At 44.8% G+C, this 22,685-nt stretch overlaps 1 protein-coding gene across 2 annotated transcripts in view; it reads right to left on the bottom strand.

Moving 5' to 3' along the window:
* The window catches only part of LOC143928269 (carboxyl-terminal PDZ ligand of neuronal nitric oxide synthase protein-like), a 193,154-nt gene extending 181,929 nt beyond the window's left edge, over positions 1 to 11,225 (bottom strand). The window contains exon 1 of one of the 2 annotated variants that reach the window (XM_077453046.1): positions 10,978 to 11,225. In XM_077453046.1, coding sequence (XP_077309172.1) covers positions 10,978 to 11,082 — 105 coding nt within the window. In that variant the 5' untranslated portion in view covers positions 11,083 to 11,225. The remainder of the gene's footprint in view (positions 1 to 10,977) is intronic. The other variant, XM_077453045.1, reaches the window with a different exon arrangement.
* Positions 11,226 to 22,685: the final 11,460 nt, after the last annotated feature.

Genomic DNA, 22,685 nt, shown 5'->3' with positions numbered 1-22,685 from the left:
TGGATTCAGGTCTGGACTTTGACTTGGCCATTCTAACACCTGGATACGTTTATTTGTGAACCATTCCTTTGTAGATTTTGCTGTATGTTTGGGATCATTGTCTTGTTGGAAGATAAATCTCCGTCCCAGTTTCAGGTCTTTTGCAGACTCCAACAGGTTTTCATCCAGAATGGTCCTGTATTTGGCTGCATCCATCTTCCCCTCAATTTTAACCATCTTCCCTGTCCCTGCTGAAGAAAAGCAGGCCCAAACCATGATGCTGCCACCACCATGTTTGACAGTGGGGATGGTGTGTTGAGGGTGATGAGCTGTGTTGCTTTTACGCCAAACATATCGTTTTGCATTGTGGGCAAAAAGTTTGATTTTGGTTTCATCTGACCAGAGCACCTTCTTCCACATGTTTGGTGTGTCTCCCAGGTGGCTTGTGGCAAACTTTAGACGAGACTTTTTATGGATATCTTTGAGAAATGGCTTTCTTCTTGCCACTCTTCCATAAAGGCCAGATTTGTGCAGTGTACGACTGATTGTTGTCCTATGGACAGACTCTCCCACCTCAGCTGTAGTTCTCTGCAGTTCATCCAGAGTGATCATGGGCCTCTTGGCTGCATCTCTGATCAGTCTTCTCCTTGTCTGAGCTGAAAGTTTAGAGGGACGGCCAGGTCTTGGTAGATTTTCAGTGGTCTGATACTCCTTCCATTTCAAAATGATCGCTTGCACAGTGCTCCTTGGGATGTTTAAAGCTTGGGAAATCTTTTTGTATCCAAATCCGGCTTTAAACTTCTCCACAACAGTATTACGGATCTGCCTGGTGTGTTCCTTGGTCTTCATGATGCTCTCTGCGCTTTCAACAGAACCCTGAGACTATCACAGAGCAGGTGCATTTATACAGAGACTTGATTACACACAGGTGGATTCTATTTATCACCATCAGTCATTTAGGACAACATTGGATCATTCAGAGATCCTCGCTGAACTTCTGGAGTGAGTTTGCTGCACTGAAAGTAAAGGGGCCGCACCACTTTTCAGTTTTTTATTTGCTAAAAAAGTTTAAAATATCCAATAGATTTTGTTCCACTTCACAATTGTGTCCCACTTGTTGGTGATTCTTCACAAAAAATTAACATTTTATATCTTTATGTTTGAAGCCTGAAATGTGGCAAAAGGTTTAAAAGTTCAAGGGGGCCGAATACTTTCGCAAGGCACTATATATATATATATATATATATATATATATATATATATATATATATATATATATATATATATATTTATTTATTTATTTATTTTAGAGCTGCACAATTAACCGTCAAGAATCGTTATTGCAATCTTGACTAAAGTGTTTCACAATTCTTTCTATGCAAAGAATTCTCTCTGCTCTTCTGAAGCCACAGCAGTCAAAAGAAAAATAAATAAATAAATAAAAAATGGAGAGAAACTTGTCAGTCTGCCAAGAATCAAAACATTCTTTATCAGTTGAACTTAAGTATAAACATTGTAACAATTTGTCAATGGAATAGACTGTGTGTAAGTGAAAAAAGTTTAACTACTTAAACACTAAACCTTTTTCTGACATTTTTTGGTTTCAAGTTAAAAACATTTTTTTTATTTTTTGCTAGAAAGTTACTTAGAACCCCCAGCATTATACATATATATTTTAGTAGACACCCTAGAGAATAAAATGATGGTTGTTGCAATATTTTATGTCACACTGTATTTGCATAGCGATCTTTCAAATGCAATTATTTTTTGAAAAAAAAATTACTTTAATGAATTAAAAAAATAAAATAAAAAATAACCACTAACCTGTAAAGTTATCCCATTTTTTTTCTGTATAATGTGAAAGATTTTATTTCGCAAGAATTGTGATCTTTTTATTCTAAGCAAAAAAAAATCATAATTCTCATTTTGGCCAGAATCATGCAGCTCTAATGTATATATACATACATACACACACACACAAACTAAAACCTCGGATTGCAAGTAACGCGTTTCACAATACAAGCTTTCTTTTCCCCCCCGCATTTTGTAAAACAAGCAGGATTCAAGCCTCTGGGGTGTGAAGTATCGCATGTGGCCAGGGGTGCGGGGGCGCCAGTGACACTCGGAAACACTCTGTTACCATCATCTCAGAGCGGTCTCCGAGCTTCTCCGGCACACCCCCCCCCCCATCCCACTTCTGCCATCACTAGCAGCGACACTGGAACAAATTATCTGCGTTTCCATGAATTCCTATGGGAAAACTCGCTATATATATATATATATATATATATATATATATATATATATATATATATATATATATATATATATATACACACACACACACATATATATATACATATATATGTTTTGGATTGAAAGCATGCTTCTGGAACAGATTATGCTCGTAATTCAAGGTACTACTGTATACAATATATAACCCTTCTGAGAAGAACAGTCAGACGTTAGCTGCAATATTCAGCCACGCTTAGAAGAATTTAAACCAGAGCCTGAATGACTGCTTGCTACGAGTAAACCAACACTTTCATATCTGAGACAAAGAACAACTAATTTGCTCCTGCTGGCATATATACCATGTCACATGATGAAACCAATTAAGGCCTACATGGCCCCCGAGTTTCCAGATGGACACAGGTGAAGAGCCATCTATTCTGGAGAACATAATCCTGACGGAATGGAAATTAATTTGCAAACTCCAAAACATACTATTAATAAACTAGTGATTTTGATCTGCCCGTGTCTCATCCTGTTTCCATGCAGGATGTGATGGGAAACCAGAATGGACGCGGATACATGGCCGTTCTGTACCATGCTGAACACATTACACAATCTCCATTACCCTGAACTATGATCTCTGCTGTCACCGTCACCTCTGAACAAGCTTTACAGGAGGAACATCAATGAATGGCAGAACAGTCACACCAGGAAATGTAGGCAGGTTTTTTTATTTCTTTTTATTTGTACTTTCCCACGACAAGTTGAGTTTTACTGGTTTTATCATTTTTACTCGTTTCAAAAGGCAAGATATTGCAACAATAGAGCCCATTTAGGGGCTCAACAGTCGCTATGCAGAACAAAGAACAATAAATTGTCCAAAACTTAAAGTATCAAAGTCCACCCAAAGGGAGATACAATGTAGACAACCAGGTCATTCTTCCAGCAAGAACAGGGGACCAACAGAGGAAAGAAGGGAAGGCAAGGGGGCTAGGTATTCCCTTGGATTTGGGACCAAAAGTGGGAAAGGAAAATAACTGAGACCTAGAGGGGTGCAGAGAAGGGAGGGTAAAGGTAAAGTCCAAACCCAATCAAAAAAAAAAAAAAAAAAAAAAAAAATGTAAAATGCCCTTGCAGTGCACTGCCTGTACCCACCCCAAACCCCTAAGCCGGGTACACACTAGAAGTTTTTTTTTTCCCATTCAACCCAGTGATCTGAACGATAAAAAGATGAGGAATTCAGGAGCAGCAGCTGTACCAACCGATGTTAGTACAGCGATCTTCCCCACTGAGCCATTGTGTTCTGACAGGGAGACGGGCCACCTGTCTGTATTCTCAGCCATTTGCCAAGAGCGCCGTTTAGCAGACCTTTTTTGGTCATGCCTCTTCAACTAAAGCCAGCCAAACGGCCGGTTTCTGTTGGACCTGCTGTCATACACATGGGCCAAATGTTGACCGGTGTCTATTGAACTGACCCAAAGCCCCCCCAAAATTTGGCCTGTGTGTACGGCCCTTAGAGCCCCTTTTATATGTTCATTCTAATCAGATCTTCCCATCAGTTTGTTAGGCAGATCTGAACACAAGCTCAATATCAATCTATGGGCATGTGGATGTATAAAGACATAGATATGTTTACACCCAATTAACTCTGAGTCCATCTAGATAAAAAAAAAAAAAAAAAAATTGTTGGAAAAGGCCTTTGGCTTTTCCACTCTTTTGGACATGAACATGAAATATTGGCGGTTACATCCACCTTGCCATAGAACTAGCACGGGTACGTGCATATTTAGCTCAGCATGCACCTCTTCTGCCCCCAAATCTTCCCCTCCCTATGACAACGGGCAGGGGATTTTCTCCCCACACCCTCTGTCGCAATTTGAAAACATCGTGGCCGTGCGGGGCTCCGCCTACATAACCGAGTCAGTCATTCACAGTTCTGTGAATGAACTATAAGTACGGCTTACCATTGTGGCAGACAGCTTGTAGTTCTCAATGAACCGTGAGGGCCCTGGTGAGCTCTCCTAGTCCATTGATCTTCCTGATCTCAAGTAACTGCCTACCTGCATCAGAGGTACGGGCAGACAGCTATCCTGAGCAGGAGCCTGGCATTGCCGATTATGGGTGCAATACTCAGCAGGCTCCTTAGAAAAATAAAAACGCATATTTATTTGACCTGCAAAAAAAAAATATATATATATATATATATATATATATATATATATATATATATATATATATATATATATATATATATATATATATATATATATATATATATATATATATATTTTTTTTTTTTATTTTTTTTCCCCAAAAGGTGAACTTATTTTTTTAGCTCCAATTTCAGGCTGTAGAAAAAAAATACAAAAAAAAAAAAAAAAAATCAGAACAGACATGGATGACACAAAAGTGACATTTACTTCACTTTGCTCTGATTCAGCAGGGGTCAGTTCAGAATCGATGACACCTGGGCGAAAGGTTAGAACCCAACAGGAGTTCTAATCCTTCCCTACTTTATCCAAAAAACTAGACAAAAAGCTTTTGGCTTGACCGACATTTTAATAGAGAGAAAATGAAAGCTACCTAAAAACACCCAAACTGCATGTCAAACATGGATGAAATGACAGATTTCACACATTCACACCACTACGCCACAGCAAAAGAGAAAATCTGGGAATGATAAATGTTACTAGAACTACACCCCGGAAGATGCAGTTCTCATAATGTGAATATAAAGGTTGCAATAAATAGAAGTATGTGATGGTATAAAAGGTCATATAATTACATTTAGGAAGACTCATTCAGAGAATGCACTATCATGAACACTCCAGAAACCTGCCACTGACAGTATTGATTGAAGTGGGATGATCTGCTCATTAGAAAGGTTAAAGGTTTTTAAAGCAAGCAATCATTTGTAATGCCAAATCAATTAAGATAGTATAATGGAAAATTGCTTGAATTAATAAGTTACATTTCTTCAGAATAGTTTCATACAAACCTATAGGACAGTGGTCTCCAAATTGCAGCCCTTTGCTTGCCTTTATCCAGCCCTTGAGGAATAATTCCTGCCACCGGCACCAACAATGGGGCAGAATTCCCGCCACCGGCACCAACAATGGGGCAGAATTCCCGCCACCGGCACCAACAATGGGGCAGAATTCCCGCCACCGGCACCAACAATGGGGCAGAATTCCCGCCACCGGCACCAACAATGGGGCAGAATTCCCGCCACCGGCACCAACAATGGGGGAGAATTCCCGCCACCGACACCAACAATGGGGCAGAATTCCCGCCACCGACACCAACAATGGGGCAGAATTCCCGCCACCGACACCAACAATGGGGCAGAATTCCCGCCACCGACACCAACAATGGGGCAGAATTCCCGCCACCGGCACCAACAATGGGGCAGAATTCCCGCCACCGGCACCAACAATGGGGCAGAATTCCCGCCACCGGCACCAACAATGGGGCAGAATTCCCGCCACCAGGACACCAACAATGGGGCAGAATTCCCGCCACCGGCACCAACAATGGGGCAGAATTCCCGCCACCGGCACCAACAATGGGGCAGAATTCCCGCCACCAACAATGGGGCAGAATTCCCGCCACCAACAATGGGGCAGAATTCCCGCCACCAACAATGGGGCAGAATTCCCGCCACCAACAATGGGGCAGAATTCCCGCCACCAACAATGGGGCAGAATTCCCGCCACCAACAATGGGGCAGAATTCCTGCCACCGGCACCAACAATGGGGCAGAATTCCTGCCACCGGCACCAACAATGGGGCAGAATTCCTGCCACCGGCACCAACAAATGAGGCACTAGTCTTTCCACTGACACCAAAGATGGGGCATAATTCCTTCCAACTAGAACAATTATTTCTCCCCCTAATACCAAAGGGTAATACCATGGTTTACTCCCGCTGGGCACAATCCAGCCCCCCTAAAGTCTGAAGGACAGTAAACTGGCCATTTCTTTAGAAAGTTTGGGGACCCCTGCTATAGGACAATGTAATGGCCTACTAATAGACACCAAAGCATAGAGACTTTTCTCAATATATTAAATATTACTATTATCGTATTATATACCGTCCATGAAGGGAGAACACAGTGATTATTGCTAGTGGCCTATAACAGCCACTTGCAATAATTGTATGTAAAATCCAGCAGGCTGGTTGTACTCAAGTTGATTGAACCATCAACTTGGGTACATTCAGCCTGCCCATATATGGTTTAAATCATCTTGCTGAACCGGCCGGGATTTGAACCATCTATGGCTGGCTTAGGAAAAGTCCTGCCAGAAGCACAACACATGTAACAATCTGATATGTTAGAAGAGTATGAGGGATGAATGGGGGCAATTATGACCCTACAAAAAAATTTATAAATAAATAAAAAAAAGGTACCATCCCTTATATAACATTTACCAAATGATAAACAAAAATGGGGTGGGACTTTAAAGGCTTAAAAAATAAAAACACATCTTTAAATTTCCATATACAAATTGTTGGCTTTAAAAAAGTTGAATACAACTGGTTAAAATCACATTTACTATAAGTCTATCCAGGATGTATTGGTCCTTGCTGAAAGAATCAAGAAAATTTCCTACGCGTTTCGCAGGGAGTCCCGCTTCATCAGGGCCTTCGTTTGGAGCACAACATTGTACATATACTTTGTAGTTTTTGGCAGCCAGTCTGGAGGAGAAGCCTAGGGAGCCTGTGGGGATTAACTGTGTGCCCCCCCCCCCCAAAAGAAAAAACAGACTTCTTAAAAATCAAAAGGGGCCAGAACTGGGTCAAAAAAATAAAAATAAGGGTCCCAAGTTACAAGAGGCAAAATTGAAGAGTGAATCAAGCCACACATAAGCTTTTGCTTATCATTGCAGCATAGATGCAACCATGAGAAACTATCTATATTAAACTGGGTGTGCATGCTTCCTCCATCCAGGTCCTCAAATTGGTGGCTGCTCATTCATTTGAAGACACAGACAGAGGAAGTATGCACACCCAGTAAGCCGTTAATATAGATATTTTCTCACAGTTCCATCTATGCTGCAAGGATAAGTAAAAGCTTAGGTGTGGCTTGATTCACTCTTCAATTTTGCCTCTTGTAACTTAGGACACTCTTGACCCAGTTCTGCCCCCTTTTGGATTGTTTAAGGAGACTGTTTTCTCTGTGGGGGTGGGCGCACAGAGTTAATCTCCATGGGCTCCCCAGGCTTCTCTTTCCCCAGACCAGCTGACAAAAACTACATAGTATATGTAAAAATGTGTGCTCCAATCTAAGGCCCTGATGAAGGGGGACACCCCATGAAACGTGTAGGCTGGTTTTGTCGATTCTTCAGCCAGGACCAAAACATCCTGGATAGACTTACAGCAACTGTGGTTTTATCCAGTTGTATTCAACTTTTTTAAATGGAAATTAAAGGTTTATTTTTTAAGCTTATTTGGTATGTGTATTTATTAGACCCTGCAAGGTACATGTAAAGTCCCATCCCATTTTTGTTCTCATTTGGTTCATGTAACAATCTGATTGTACAAACTCCTTACAATTAGGGCTCATGCACATTGGCGCATTTTTAACACCCAGCAAAGTGAGGAGTCCACAGGCGTTTGCATACAGCCGCAGCCAACAGCCTGCAGAAATCAATGAGAGGCTATCAGATGACGTGACTGTATGTCTGTAACTACACATCCGATTGGTTAAATGCTTACAGGGGCGAATGAATGGCCCTGCAAGTCAACTACCTGCAAGCCTGTATGTGTGCAGCAAAATAAGGCTGGCCACACACTGCTAGAATCCTCTCATTCCACCCCACAGGGTAAAAAAAAGAGAAATCTATTGATAACCCCATCCATGCTAAACACTGCGGATGGATGAATCTTCTATTACCCGGTATTGTATTCTGACAGACGCCACTTGCAGCAGCTGTCAGAAAACCTGAACATTGGCTGGATCTGACTGGCTGCAGTCACTGTCATGATGACAATGTCCTGCCTGGATCCTTCAATCCTCAGACTGGGATGTCAGATTGGGTGCAGTGCCCATCACACAAGGCTTGCATTTTGCCCGATTCATTATAAACTGTCAGAAATGACTTCCATGTACAGCCAGCTCAGGACTACATTCACACCGGCTTCTTATGTTTGGTTCATTTAAATGCAGGAGAAATGATCTGGGAAGTATAAACAAACATTATAACTTCTAGATCAAGTTCTACTTTTACATGTACTTGTATTTTATGACGGATCTAATCTACCCCTGGAGGCACAGCATTCTATCTGCTCTAAACACAAGTAAAACTCAGCCCCCATTTACACAGGCAGAGAACTGCGGCCAGGAGCCTAAGTCCAGGAGTCTTTATAAAGCAATGACAGGCTGATAGCAGCCATAGCTGTGTACAAGTAATATACAGGGAAGAGTACCTGTGCATAGGGACAGATGATCACCCCGGGGGGTTCAATGATCACCTCTCCCTAACCACAGGCAATCATTCCTTATACCATCACTTCCCAACATGTCACACTAGCATTGCACAGACTTCCCGGCCATGGCTGCCGGCACACACCTGCAGTTTTCTGCGAGATCCTGGCTGCAAACAGTGTATGTGAGTGAGCCATTAAAATTACTGCATGTGTTTAGAAATACATACATGTCACCGGTGTGAATGAGGCCCCGCATCTCAGGGTCAGTCTCAACCAACACTTCTCCAATCAGCTTCTCCCACTCTGTATACAATAATACCATCATACCATATACACTCTGCATATAATGATACAATCATACCATATACACTCTGCATATAATGATACAATCATACCATATACACTCTGCATATAATGATACAATCATACCATATACACTCTGCATATAATGATACAATCATACCATATACACTCTGCATATAATGATACAATCATACCATATACACTCTGCATATAATGATACAATCATACCATATACACTCTGTATACAATAATACCGTCATACCATATACACTCTGTATACAATAATACCATCATACCCTATACACTCTGTATACAATAATACCATCATACCATATACACTCTGTATACAATAATACCATCATACCATATACACTCTGTATACAATAATACCATCATACCCTATACACTCTGTATACAATAATACCATCATACCATATACACTCTGTATACAATAATACCATCATACCATATACACTCTGTATACAATAATACCATCATACCATATACACTCTGTATACAATAATACCGTCATACCATGTACATTCTGTATACAATAATACCATATACACTCTGTATATAATAATACCATACCATACCATACCATATACACTCTGTATACAATAATACCGTCATACCATATACACTCTGTATACAATAATACCATCATACCATATACACTCTGTATACAATAATACCATCATACCATGTACATTCTGTATACAATAATACCATATACACTCTGTATATAATAATACCATACCATACCATACCATATACACTCTGTATATAATAATACCATACCATACACACTCTGTATACAATAATGCCATACCATATACACTCTGTATACAATAATAATACCGCCATACCATATACACTCTGTATACAATAATACCATGTACACTCTGTACATAATAATACAATACCATATACAGTCTGTATACAATAATATCATACCATGTACACTCTGTATATAAATAATACAATACCATATACACTCTGTATACAATAATAATACCGCCATACCATATACACTCTGTATACAATAATAATACCGCCATACCATATACACTCTGTATACAATAATAATACCGCCATACCATATACACTCTGTATACAATAATACCATGTACACTCTGTACATAATAATACAATACCATATACAGTCTGTATACAATAATATCATACCATGTACACTCTGTATATAAATAATACAATACCATATACACTCTGTATACAATAATACCGCCATACCATATACACTCTGTATATAATAATACCATCATACGATATACACTCTGTATACAATAATACAATACCATATACACTCTGTATACAATAATACTGTCATACCATGTACATTCTATATATAATAATACAATACCATACCATATACAGTCTGTATACAATAATACCATACCATATACACTCTGTATACAAAAATAATAACGCCATACCATATACAGTCTGTATATAATAATACCATCATACCATGTACACAATAATACCATATACACTCGGTATACAATAATACCGCCATACCATATACACTCTGCATATAATAATACAATCTATATATAATAATACAATCATACCAGTACACTCTGTGTATAATACCATGTACACTTGTATATATATATATTCTATAAATAATAAAACAATCATGTCATGGTATACATTGTATATTATAATAATACAATCCTAATTCTGTATACAATAGGATCACACATGTGTATAGATTGTATTTCTCATATAACGATCCAATCACATCATACAGGTCCCCCCCAGTATTATTGATGAGATGAAGGTAACCCGATGATGAGAATTGAAGAGCGATCAATAACCTGGTGATTATAGCGGAGTGGAAATCTTTCCTCTGCCCCCACCTGTCCCAGTGCTGGAGATGTGGGGAGTTGGGGAGTTGGGAAGTAGTACACATGGCTCTCCACCATACTACACGACAGCCTGTGTCGGCGGCATGGTGAGGGCACACAGCTGGCACCGGGTGACATTCGTTGCCGGAGATCTCACCTTGGCCTCGAAGCAGATGCCGTGCTGGAAAGCCTCCTCATTATGTAGAGGGATCCGCAGGTCTTGGCCGTCATCCACCAGGTTGTACCGGCTCTTGGTCGGCATTGTGCGGATCCCGAGTTCGTCCGCCCGGATCCCATCCAGAGGGAGCTCCGTCCGAGCTGTGACCGGGGAGGGTCCGAGGAAGAGGAAGCACAATCCTGGATCTGGGAGGAGGGAGGACGCGGACCTTCCCACCGGCCTGGAGGGACTGACATCCCCATACACAGTGCTGGGAGATGGGAGGAGTATTCTACAATGGGGGGTGTGTGCAGACCGCCTCCTGCTGGAGATCATTCACCGGGCATCCTACTACTACCATCACCATCCTACACCGGGCATCCTACTACTACCATCACCATCCTACACCGGGCATCCTACTACTACCATCACCATCCTACACCGGGCATCTTACTACACCCATCACCATCCTATTACACCCATCACCATCCTACTACAACCATCACCATCCTACTACAACCATCACCATCCTACACCGGGCATCCTACTACTACCATCACCATCCTACACCGGGCATCTTACTACTACCATCACCATCCTACTACAACCATCACCATCCTACTACAACCATCACCATCCTACTACAACCATCACCATCCTACACCGGGCATCTTACTACTACCATCACCATCCTACTACAACCATCACCATCCTACTACAACCATCACCATCCTACACCGGGCATCCTACTACTACCATCACCATCCTACACCGGGCATCTTACTACAACCATCACCATCCTATTACACCCATCACCATCCTACTACTACCATCACCATCCTACACCGGGCATCTTACTACAACCATCACCATCCTATTACACCCATCACCATCCTACTACTACCATCACCATCCTATTACAACCATCACCATCCTACTACACCGGGCATCCTACTACTACCATCACCATCCTACACCGGGCATCTTACTACTACCATCACCATCCTATTACACCCATCACCATCCTACTACTACCATCACCATCCTACACCGGGCATCTTACTACAACCATCACCATCCTATTACACCCATCACCATCCTACTACTACCATCACCATCCTATTACAACCATCACCATCCTACTACACCGGGCATCCTACTACTACCATCACCATCCTACACAAGGCATCTTACTACTACCATCACCATCCTATTACACCCATCACCATTCTACTACTATCATCACCATCCTACACCGGGCATCCTAGTACTACCATCACCATCCTACACCGGGCATCTTACTACTACCATCACCATCCTACTACAACCATCACCATCCTACTATTACCATCACCATCCTACACCGGGCATCCTAGTACTACCATCACCATCCTACACCGGGCATCTTACTACTATCATCACCATCCTACTACAACCATCACCATCCTACTATTACCATCACCATCCTACACCGGGCATACTAGTACTACCATCACCATCCTACACCGGGCATCTTACTACTACCATCACCATCCTACTACAACCATCACCATCCTACTACTACCATCACCATTCTACTACACCCATCACCATCCTACTACTACCATCACCATCCTACACCGGGCATCTTACTACAACCATCACCATCCTACACCGGGCATCCTACTACTACCATCACCATCCTACACCGGGCATCTTACTACAACCATCACCATCCTACTACTACCATCACCATCCTACACCGGGCATCCTACTACAACCATCACCATCCTACTACAACCATCACCATCCTACACTGGGCATTCTACTACTACCATCACCATCCACCAGGCATCTTACTACAACCATCACCATCCTACACCGGGCATCTTACTACAACCATCACCATCCTACTACTACCATCACCATCCTACACCGGGCATCCTACTACAACCATCACCATCCTACTACACCCATCACCATCCTACACCGGGCATCCTACTACTACCATCACCATCCTACTACACCCATCACCATCCTACTACAACCATCACCATCCTACACCAGGAAACCTACTACTACCATCACCATCCTACTACAACCATCACCATCCTACCCCGGGCATCTTACTACAACCATCACCATCCTATTACACCCATCACCATCCTACTACAACCATCACCATCCTACACTGGACATCCTACTACTACCATCACCATCCTACTACTACCATCACCATCCTACTACTACCATCACCATCCTACACCGGGCATCCTACTACTATCACCACCATCCTACTACAACCATCACCATCCTACTACTACCATCACTATCCTACTACTACCATCACCATCCTACTACAACCATCACCATCCTACTACTGCCATCACCAGCCTACTACAACCATCACCATCCTACACCAGGAAACCTACTACTACCATCACCATCCTACTACAACCATCACCATCCTACACCGGGCATCTTACTACAACCATCACCATCCTATTACACCCATCACCATCCTACTACAACCATCACCATCCTACTACAACCATCACCATCCTACTACTGCCATCACCAGCCTACTACAACCATCACCATCCTACACCAGGAAACCTACTACTACCATCACCATCCTACTACAACCATCACCATCCTACACCGGGCATCTTACTACAACCATCACCATCCTATTACACCCATCACCATCCTACTACAACCATCACCATCCTACACCGGGCATCCTACTACTACAATCACCATCCTACTACAACCATCACCATCCTACTACTACCATCACCATCCTACTACAACCATCACCATCCTACACCGGGCATCCTACTACTACCATCACCATCCTACTACAACCATCACCATCCTACTACTACCATCACCATCCTACTACAACCATCACCATCCTACTACTACCATCACCATCCTACTACAACCATCACCATCCTACTACTACCATCACCATCCTACTACAACCATCAACATCCTACCCCGGGCATCCTACTACTACCATCACCATCCTACTACAACCATCACCATCCTACTACTACCATCACCATCCTACTACAACCATCACCATCCTACACCGGGCATCCTACTACTACCATCACCATCCTATTACAACCATTACCATCCTACTACAACCATCACCATCCTACTACTACCATCACCATCCTACTACAACCATCACCATCCTACACCGGGCATCCTACTACTACCATCACCATCCTATTACAACCATTACCATCCTACTACAACCATCACCATCCTACACCGGGCATCCTACTACTACCATCACCATCCTACACCGGGCATCCTACTACTACCATCACCATCCTACTACAACCATCACCATCCTACACCGGGCATCTTACTACAACCATCGCCATCCTACTACAACCATCACCATCCTACTACAACCATCACCATCCTACATCGGGCATCCTACTACTACCATCACCATCCTACACCGGGCATCTTACTACTACCATCACCATCCTACTACAACCATCACCATCCTACACCGGGCATCCTACTACTACCATCACCATCCTACTACAACCATCACCATCCTACACCGGGCATCCTACTACTACCATCACCATCCTACACCGGGCATCCTACTACTACCATCACCATCCTACTACAACCATCACCATCCTACACTGGACATCCTACTACTACCATCACCATCCTACTACTACCATCACCATCCTACTACTACCATCACCATCCTACACCGGGCATCCTACTACTATCACCACCATCCTACTACAACCATCACCATCCTACTACTACCATCACTATCCTACTACTACCATCACCATCCTACTACAACCATCACCATCCTACTACTGCCATCACCAGCCTACTACAACCATCACCATCCTACACCAGGAAACCTACTACTACCATCACCATCCTACTACAACCATCACCATCCTACACCGGGCATCTTACTACAACCATCACCATCCTATTACACCCATCACCATCCTACTACAACCATCACCATCCTACTACAACCATCACCATCCTACTACTGCCATCACCAGCCTACTACAACCATCACCATCCTACACCAGGAAACCTACTACTACCATCACCATCCTACTACAACCATCACCATCCTACACCGGGCATCTTACTACAACCATCACCATCCTATTACACCCATCACCATCCTACTACAACCATCACCATCCTACACCGGGCATCCTACTACTACAATCACCATCCTACTACAACCATCACCATCCTACTACTACCATCACCATCCTACTACAACCATCACCATCCTACACCGGGCATCCTACTACTACCATCACCATCCTACTACAACCATCACCATCCTACTACTACCATCACCATCCTACTACAACCATCACCATCCTACTACTACCATCACCATCCTACTACAACCATCACCATCCTACTACTACCATCACCATCCTACTACAACCATCAACATCCTACCCCGGGCATCCTACTACTACCATCACCATCCTACTACAACCATCACCATCCTACTACTACCATCACCATCCTACTACAACCATCACCATCCTACACCGGGCATCCTACTACTACCATCACCATCCTATTACAACCATTACCATCCTACTACAACCATCACCATCCTACTACTACCATCACCATCCTACTACAACCATCACCATCCTACACCGGGCATCCTACTACTACCATCACCATCCTATTACAACCATTACCATCCTACTACAACCATCACCATCCTACACCGGGCATCCTACTACTACCATCACCATCCTACACCGGGCATCCTACTACTACCATCACCATCCTACTACAACCATCACCATCCTACACCGGGCATCTTACTACAACCATCGCCATCCTACTACAACCATCACCATCCTACTACAACCATCACCATCCTACATCGGGCATCCTACTACTACCATCACCATCCTACACCGGGCATCTTACTACTACCATCACCATCCTACTACAACCATCACCATCCTACACCGGGCATCCTACTGCTACCATCACCATCCTACTACAACCATCACCATCCTACACCGGGCATCCTACTACTACCATCACCATCCTACACCGGGCATCTTACTACAACCATCACCATCCTACACCGGGTATCCTACCACAACCATCATCATCCTACACCGGGCATCCTACTACTACCATCACCATCCTACTACAACCATCACCATCCTACTACAACCATCACCATCCTACACTGGGCATCCTACTACTACCATCACCATCCTACACCGGGCATCCTACTACTACCATCACCATCCTACTACAACCATCACCATCCTACACCGGGCATCTTACTACAACCATCGCCATCCTACTACAACCATCACCATCCTACTACAACCATCACCATCCTACATCGGGCATCCTTCTACTACCATCACCATCCTACACCGGGCATCTTACTACTACCATCACCATCCTACTACAACCATCACCATCCTACACCGGGCATCCTACTACTACCATCACCATCCTACTACAACCATCAACATCCTACACCGGGCATCCTACTACTACCATCACCATCCTACATCGGGCATCCTACTACTACCATCACCATCCTACACCGGGCATCTTACTACTACCATCACCATCCTACTACAACCATCACCATCCTACACCGGGCATCCTACTACTACCATCATCATCCTACTACAACCATCACCATCCTACACCGGGCATCCTACTACTACCATCACCATCCTACACCGGGCATCTTACTACAACCATCACCATCCTACACCGGGTATCCTACCACAACCATCATCATCCTACACCGGGCATTCTACCACAACCATCACTATCCTACACCGGCATCCTACCACAACCATCACCAACCTACACCGAACATCAACCATCATCATCCTACACCGGCATCCTACTACAACCATCACCATCTTACACCGGGCATCCTACTACAACCATCACCATCCTACACCAGGCATCCTACTACAACCATCACCATCCTACACCGATTATATTACAACCATCACCATCCTGCCCCAATCATACTACAACCATCACCATCCTACACCAATCATACTACAATCATCACCATCCAGGGCTGTCTTATTGAGTGGGCACACCTGGTCGCTGCCCAAGGGCCCCAGCTACATGGTGGGCCCCTGCACTTTCCCCAAAGCAGTTGGTCCTTGAGGCCACACTGCCTTCAATTTGGGGGCCCCACGATGGCATTGAGAGTGATGGATACACAGGGGAGGCAGGCTGGCAGAGGTGCGCCATGCTATGCAGAGTGATACCTATTATTTCACAGCCAGCCGGGAGGGGCAGGGCCGGAGCGCCAGTGATGCTCTGACTCCGCCCAATGCAGATTGAATACTTGGGACTCGGAGTCTGCGGGGTGGGAGCTGAAGTGGGAGCTGCTGAGTCAGCAGCACTGAGAGCCCACCTGCGGAAGTAGCATTGTGGATGGTGTCATGGTGAGCCCAGCTGTCCAGCACTGCACTGAAGGGCTTGTAATGCCCGGTGGGATGCTCCCTCCTCGGCCCTTCCTTCTGCCTGCTTGACTGGTATAGGTGAGTCCAGTGCTGGAGGTGGGTGCATAGCCAAAAGTTTACAAGCACTCTATCTCCACTGGAAAAGGGGGTACTACATGGATAGAATAATGGTGCTGGGGGATATCAAGGGTGTATGGAGGAAAACAATTCTGAGGGGGGATCTGGGGTGTATAGGGGATAGCAATGCTTGGGGTAGCTTGGGTGGCTATAGTGCTAAGGGTATCAGGGATGTAGAGAGGCCACAGTGTAGGGTGTATCAGAGATATAGTGGGGTCACAATACAAGGCGTATCTGGTATATGGTAACAGTGCTGGGGGGATATCTGTGGTGTAGATGGGTCAGAGTGCTGGGGGGATATCTGGGATGTAGAGGGGTCAGAGTGCTGGGGGGATATCTGGGGTGTAGATGGGTCAGAGTGCTGGGGGGATATCTGTGGTGTAGAGGGGTCAGAGTGCTGGGGGGGATATCTGGGAGGTAGAGGGGTCAGAGTGCTGCGGGGATATCTGGGGTGTAGAGTGGGCAGAGTGCTGGGGGAATATCTGGGGTGTAGAGGGGTCAGAGTGCTGGGGGAATATCTGGGGTGTAGAGGGGTTAGAGTGCTGGGGGGATATCTGGGCAGTAGAGGGGTCAGAGTGCTGTGGGGATATTTGGGGTGTAGAGGGGTCAGAGTGCTGGGGGGATATTTGAGCAGTAGAGGTGTCAGAGTGCTGGGGGGGGGGATATCTGGGGTGTAGAGGGGTCAGAGTGCTGGGCAGATATTTGGGCGGTAGAGGTGTCAGAGTGCTGGGGGGATATCTGTGATGTAGAGGGGTCAGAGTGCTGGGGGGATATCTGGGTTGTAGAGGGGTCAGAGTGCTGTGGGGATATTTGGGGTGTAGAGTGGTCAGAGTGCTGGGGGGATATCTGGGGTGTAGAGGGGTCAGAGTCCTGGGGGATATCTGGGTTGTAGAGGGGTCAGAGTGCTGTGGGGATATTTGGGGTGTAGAGTGGTCAGAGTGCTGGGGGGATATCTGGGGTGTAGAGGGGTCAGAGTGCTGGGGGGATATTCGGGCGGTAGAGGTGTCAGAGTGCTGGGGGGATATCTGGGATGTAGAGGGGTCAGAGTGCTGGGGGGATATCTGGGATGTAGAGGGGTCAGAGTGCTGGGGGGATATCTGGAATGTAGAGGTGTCAGAGTGCTGGGGGGATATCTGGGATGTAGAGGGGTCAGAGTGCTGGGGGGGATATCTGGGGTGTAGAGGGGTCAGAGTGCTGGGGGATATCTGGGAGGTAGAGGGGTCAGAGTGATGGGGGGATATCTGGGAGGTAGAGGGTCAGAGAGCTGGGGGGATATCTGGGGTGTAGAGTGGTCAGAGTGCTGGGGGGATATCTGGGGTGTAGAGTGATCGGAGTGCTGGGGGGATATCTGGGTGGTAGAGGGGTCAGAGTGCTGGGAGGATATCTGGGGTGTAGAGTGGTCAGATTGCTGGGGGGATATCTGTGATGTAGAGGGGTCAGAGGGCTGAGGGAATATCTGGGGTGTAGAGAGATCACAGTGCTGGGGGATATCTAGGGTGTAGAGGGGTCAGAGTGCTGGGAGGATATCTAGGGTGAAGAGGGGTCAGAGTGCTGGGGGGATATCTGGGGTGTAGAGTGGTCAGATTGCTGGGGGGATATCTGTGATGTAGAGGGGTCAGAGGGCTGAGGGAATATCTGGGGTGTAGAGAGATCACAGTGCTGGGGGATATCTAGGGTGTAGAGGGGTCAGAGTGCTGGGAGGATATCTAGGGTGTAGAGGGGTCAGAGTGCTGGGGGGATATCTGGGGTGTAGAGTGGTCAGATTGCTGGGGGGATATCTGGGATGTAGAGGAGTCAGATTGCTGGGGGGGATATCTGGGGTGTAGAGAAGGCACAGTGCTGAGGGGATATCTAGGGTGTAGAGGGGTCTGAGTGCTGGGGGGGGGGGGGGTATCTAGGGTGTAGAGGGGCCATAGTCCTGGGGAGGCATCAATCTAGCAGATATATTATATGCACAGGACAGCTTTCTTACTTTTATGTATGTAGTATTTTCCCACTGTTTCTTTGCTGTACAGAATGATTGTTTATGTAGCTAATGCGGTGCTCCACCCAAAAAAGGGAAGCTCTGCTTGTCTGCCTCCTACCTACTTGATGTCTGTTTACCTGCGCTGTCCCCATTGTAGGGGCCCAAAAGCATTACTTTGCCCATGGGCCCATTATGCTGTTAAGATGGCTATGTCAGCATCCTACACCGATCATACTACAACCATCACCATCCTACACTGATCATACTACAACCATCATCATCCTACACCTATCATACTACAATCATCACCATCCTACATCGATCATACTACAACCATCATCATCCTACACCTATCATACTACAACCATCACCATCCTACACCGATCATACTACAACCATCACCATCCTACACCGATCATACTACAACCATGATCATCCTACACCGATCATACTACAACCATCATCATCCTACACTGATCATACTACAACCATCACCATCCTACACCTATCATTCTACAAGCATCACAATCCTACACCGATCATACTACAACCATCATCATCCTACACCTATCATACTACAACCATCACCATCCTACACCGATCATACTACAACCATCATCATTCTACACCGATCATACTACAACCATCATCATCCTACACTGATCATTTTACAACCATCACCATCCTATATTGATCATACTACACTGGGCATCCTACAACCATCATCTCCCTATACCAATCATACTACACACAGGAATCCTACAACCATCACCATCTTACACCAATCATACTGCACCAGGCATCCTACACTAATCATACAACATACCGGACATCGTACAATTAGCAGCATCTTACACCAATCACGCTACACTGGGCATCGTACATCGATCATCGCCCTACAGTGATTATATTACACCAGGCATCATACAACAATCAGCATCCTACAAAAATCATACTACACCAGGCATTTGTACTACAATCAGCATCCTACACTGATCAATACTACACCATGCACTGTACAATGACTAGCATCCTACATCGATCATACTAAACCGGGTATTGTACAACAATCAGCAACCTGCACCGATCATACTACACTAGGCATCGTACAACTATGATCTTCCCACACACCGATCATACTAGATGAGGCATTGTGCTATGATCAGCATCCTACACTAATCCATACTACACCAGACATCAAACAACAATCATACTACACTGATTATACATTGCATTGTATTGACAGAGCACTTCACAAGCCATGCATCCTTACAATACATCTTTTCTCAGCTAGGGTTCCTCATGAGGTTGCTGGGGGTTCCTAGGGCAGTTTCTGGTTCTTATCAAAGTCACCACTGATCTTCTTGTAGTCTGTGATCTTTAGCTATCTGTAAGGCCGCGTACACACGGGCGGACTGTTCGCCCAACTTAGTCCGCTGAACAGTGTTTCAGCGGACAATCCGCTCGTGTGTGGGCTTCAGCGGACTGTTTCAGCGGACAGTCTGACGAACAAAGTCTTACGGAATTTCCGTAAGACAGTCCGTCCAAACTTGGTTTCAGCGGACAGTCCGCTCGTGTGTAGGCTAGTTCGACAGACTAAGTTTGGCGCATGCTCAGAAAGGATTTACACGGCGAAGGTTGCATTGCAGTGTATTGGACGTCGAATTTCTCGTCTCGCGCGCGCTTTCAGCGGACTGTCTGCTCATCGTGTGTGGTCAAGTCCGTTCATGCAAATTTTGAACGGACTGTTTGTCGGATTGTCTGACGAACTTAGTTGGGCGAACAGTCCGCCCGTGTGTACGCGGCCTAAGGGTTATTCTTCCAACTAAACACCAATGTAATGGACCTTCTTTCCAAGGACCACAAATATAAGGAACAATCTTCCCACTGACCACTAATGTCAAGAGCATGCTTTCTACTGACCACAAATGTAAGGGACATTCTTCCAAATGGGCAAAAACGTAAGGAACGTTTTTTTTCCACTGACCACCACTGCCTTCATTACACTGAGGGTACATGCAAGGGACATTCTTTCCATAAACCACTATTGTTGGGATCATTCTTCCCACTGACCATAAATTTAAGGGGAATTATTTTCACTAACCACCAATGTAAAGGGAATTTTTCTGTTATAATATAAAGAATATTCTTGCTACTGACCACCAATGTAAGAGACCCTTTTCCCACTAACCACTAATGAAAGAGGCATTCTTTCCACTGACCACTACTGTAAGGGGCATTCTTCCTAATTAAAACATGTAAAGGACTTTCTTCCCACTGAACATCAATGTAAAGGACTTTCTTCCCACTACAATTCTTTCCACTAACAATTATTTTCACTAACCACCAATGTAAGGAGTATTCTTTCCACTACCCATGAATGTAAGGTTCATGCTTCCCATTGACCCCCATTGTAAGGAGCTTCCCTCCCACTGGCCACCAATGTAAGGAGCATTCTTCCCACTGGCCACCAATGTAAGGAGCATTCTTCCCACTGGCCACCAATGTAAGGAGCATTCTTCCCACTGGCCACCAATGTAGGTGACATTTTTCTCATCAACCTCCAATTTAAGGGGCAATTTTCCCACTAAGCCTCAATAAACACCTTAAATTAGAACTCCTGATCTGCATACTTATTCTGGGTTAGTGCCTCAAAGAAATACAGCTCAAAGAAATACAAGCTCAGTCTTGCAAATTACACTAGGAGTGCAGTGCTATCTCCATCCCCTTGCCTCCTAAGGTAAGGCCCCTGATCGCTGCCTTCCTGTCTGTCTCCCACGTAGGGTGGGGGGTTGATCGCCACATTCTGGTCCGTCTCCTGCGGGGGGGGGGGGGTCAATTGCCGCAGTCCCATCCGTCTCCCGGGCTCAAAATATTGAGCATTGGCCGCCACTGGTGCGGAGTTCAGCTTACCCTTACCCTTACATATACCCAGTGAAGTGACTGGTAATGCATAGTGGTGAAAAAAATCCTCCTACATAAGTTGTAACTGTTTATCTGCAGCTCTTTCTTCTATACATCTATTCAAAATACAGAACTTTAAAGCTTGTCTGAGAGTTCACAAAAAGGGGGCAGAGAGCTGAAGTTACACTTGGTAGAGCTCAGTGAGGAGAGCTCCGAGAGCTAATTGG

The sequence above is a fragment of the Lithobates pipiens genome, unplaced genomic scaffold (genome assembly GCF_037356315.1).
Source record: "Lithobates pipiens isolate NorthernLeopardFrog02 unplaced genomic scaffold, aLitPip1_a1.2 Scaffold_23, whole genome shotgun sequence".
NCBI lineage: Eukaryota > Metazoa > Chordata > Amphibia > Anura > Ranidae > Lithobates > Lithobates pipiens.
This window is presented reverse-complemented; position numbering and strand designations above follow the sequence as displayed.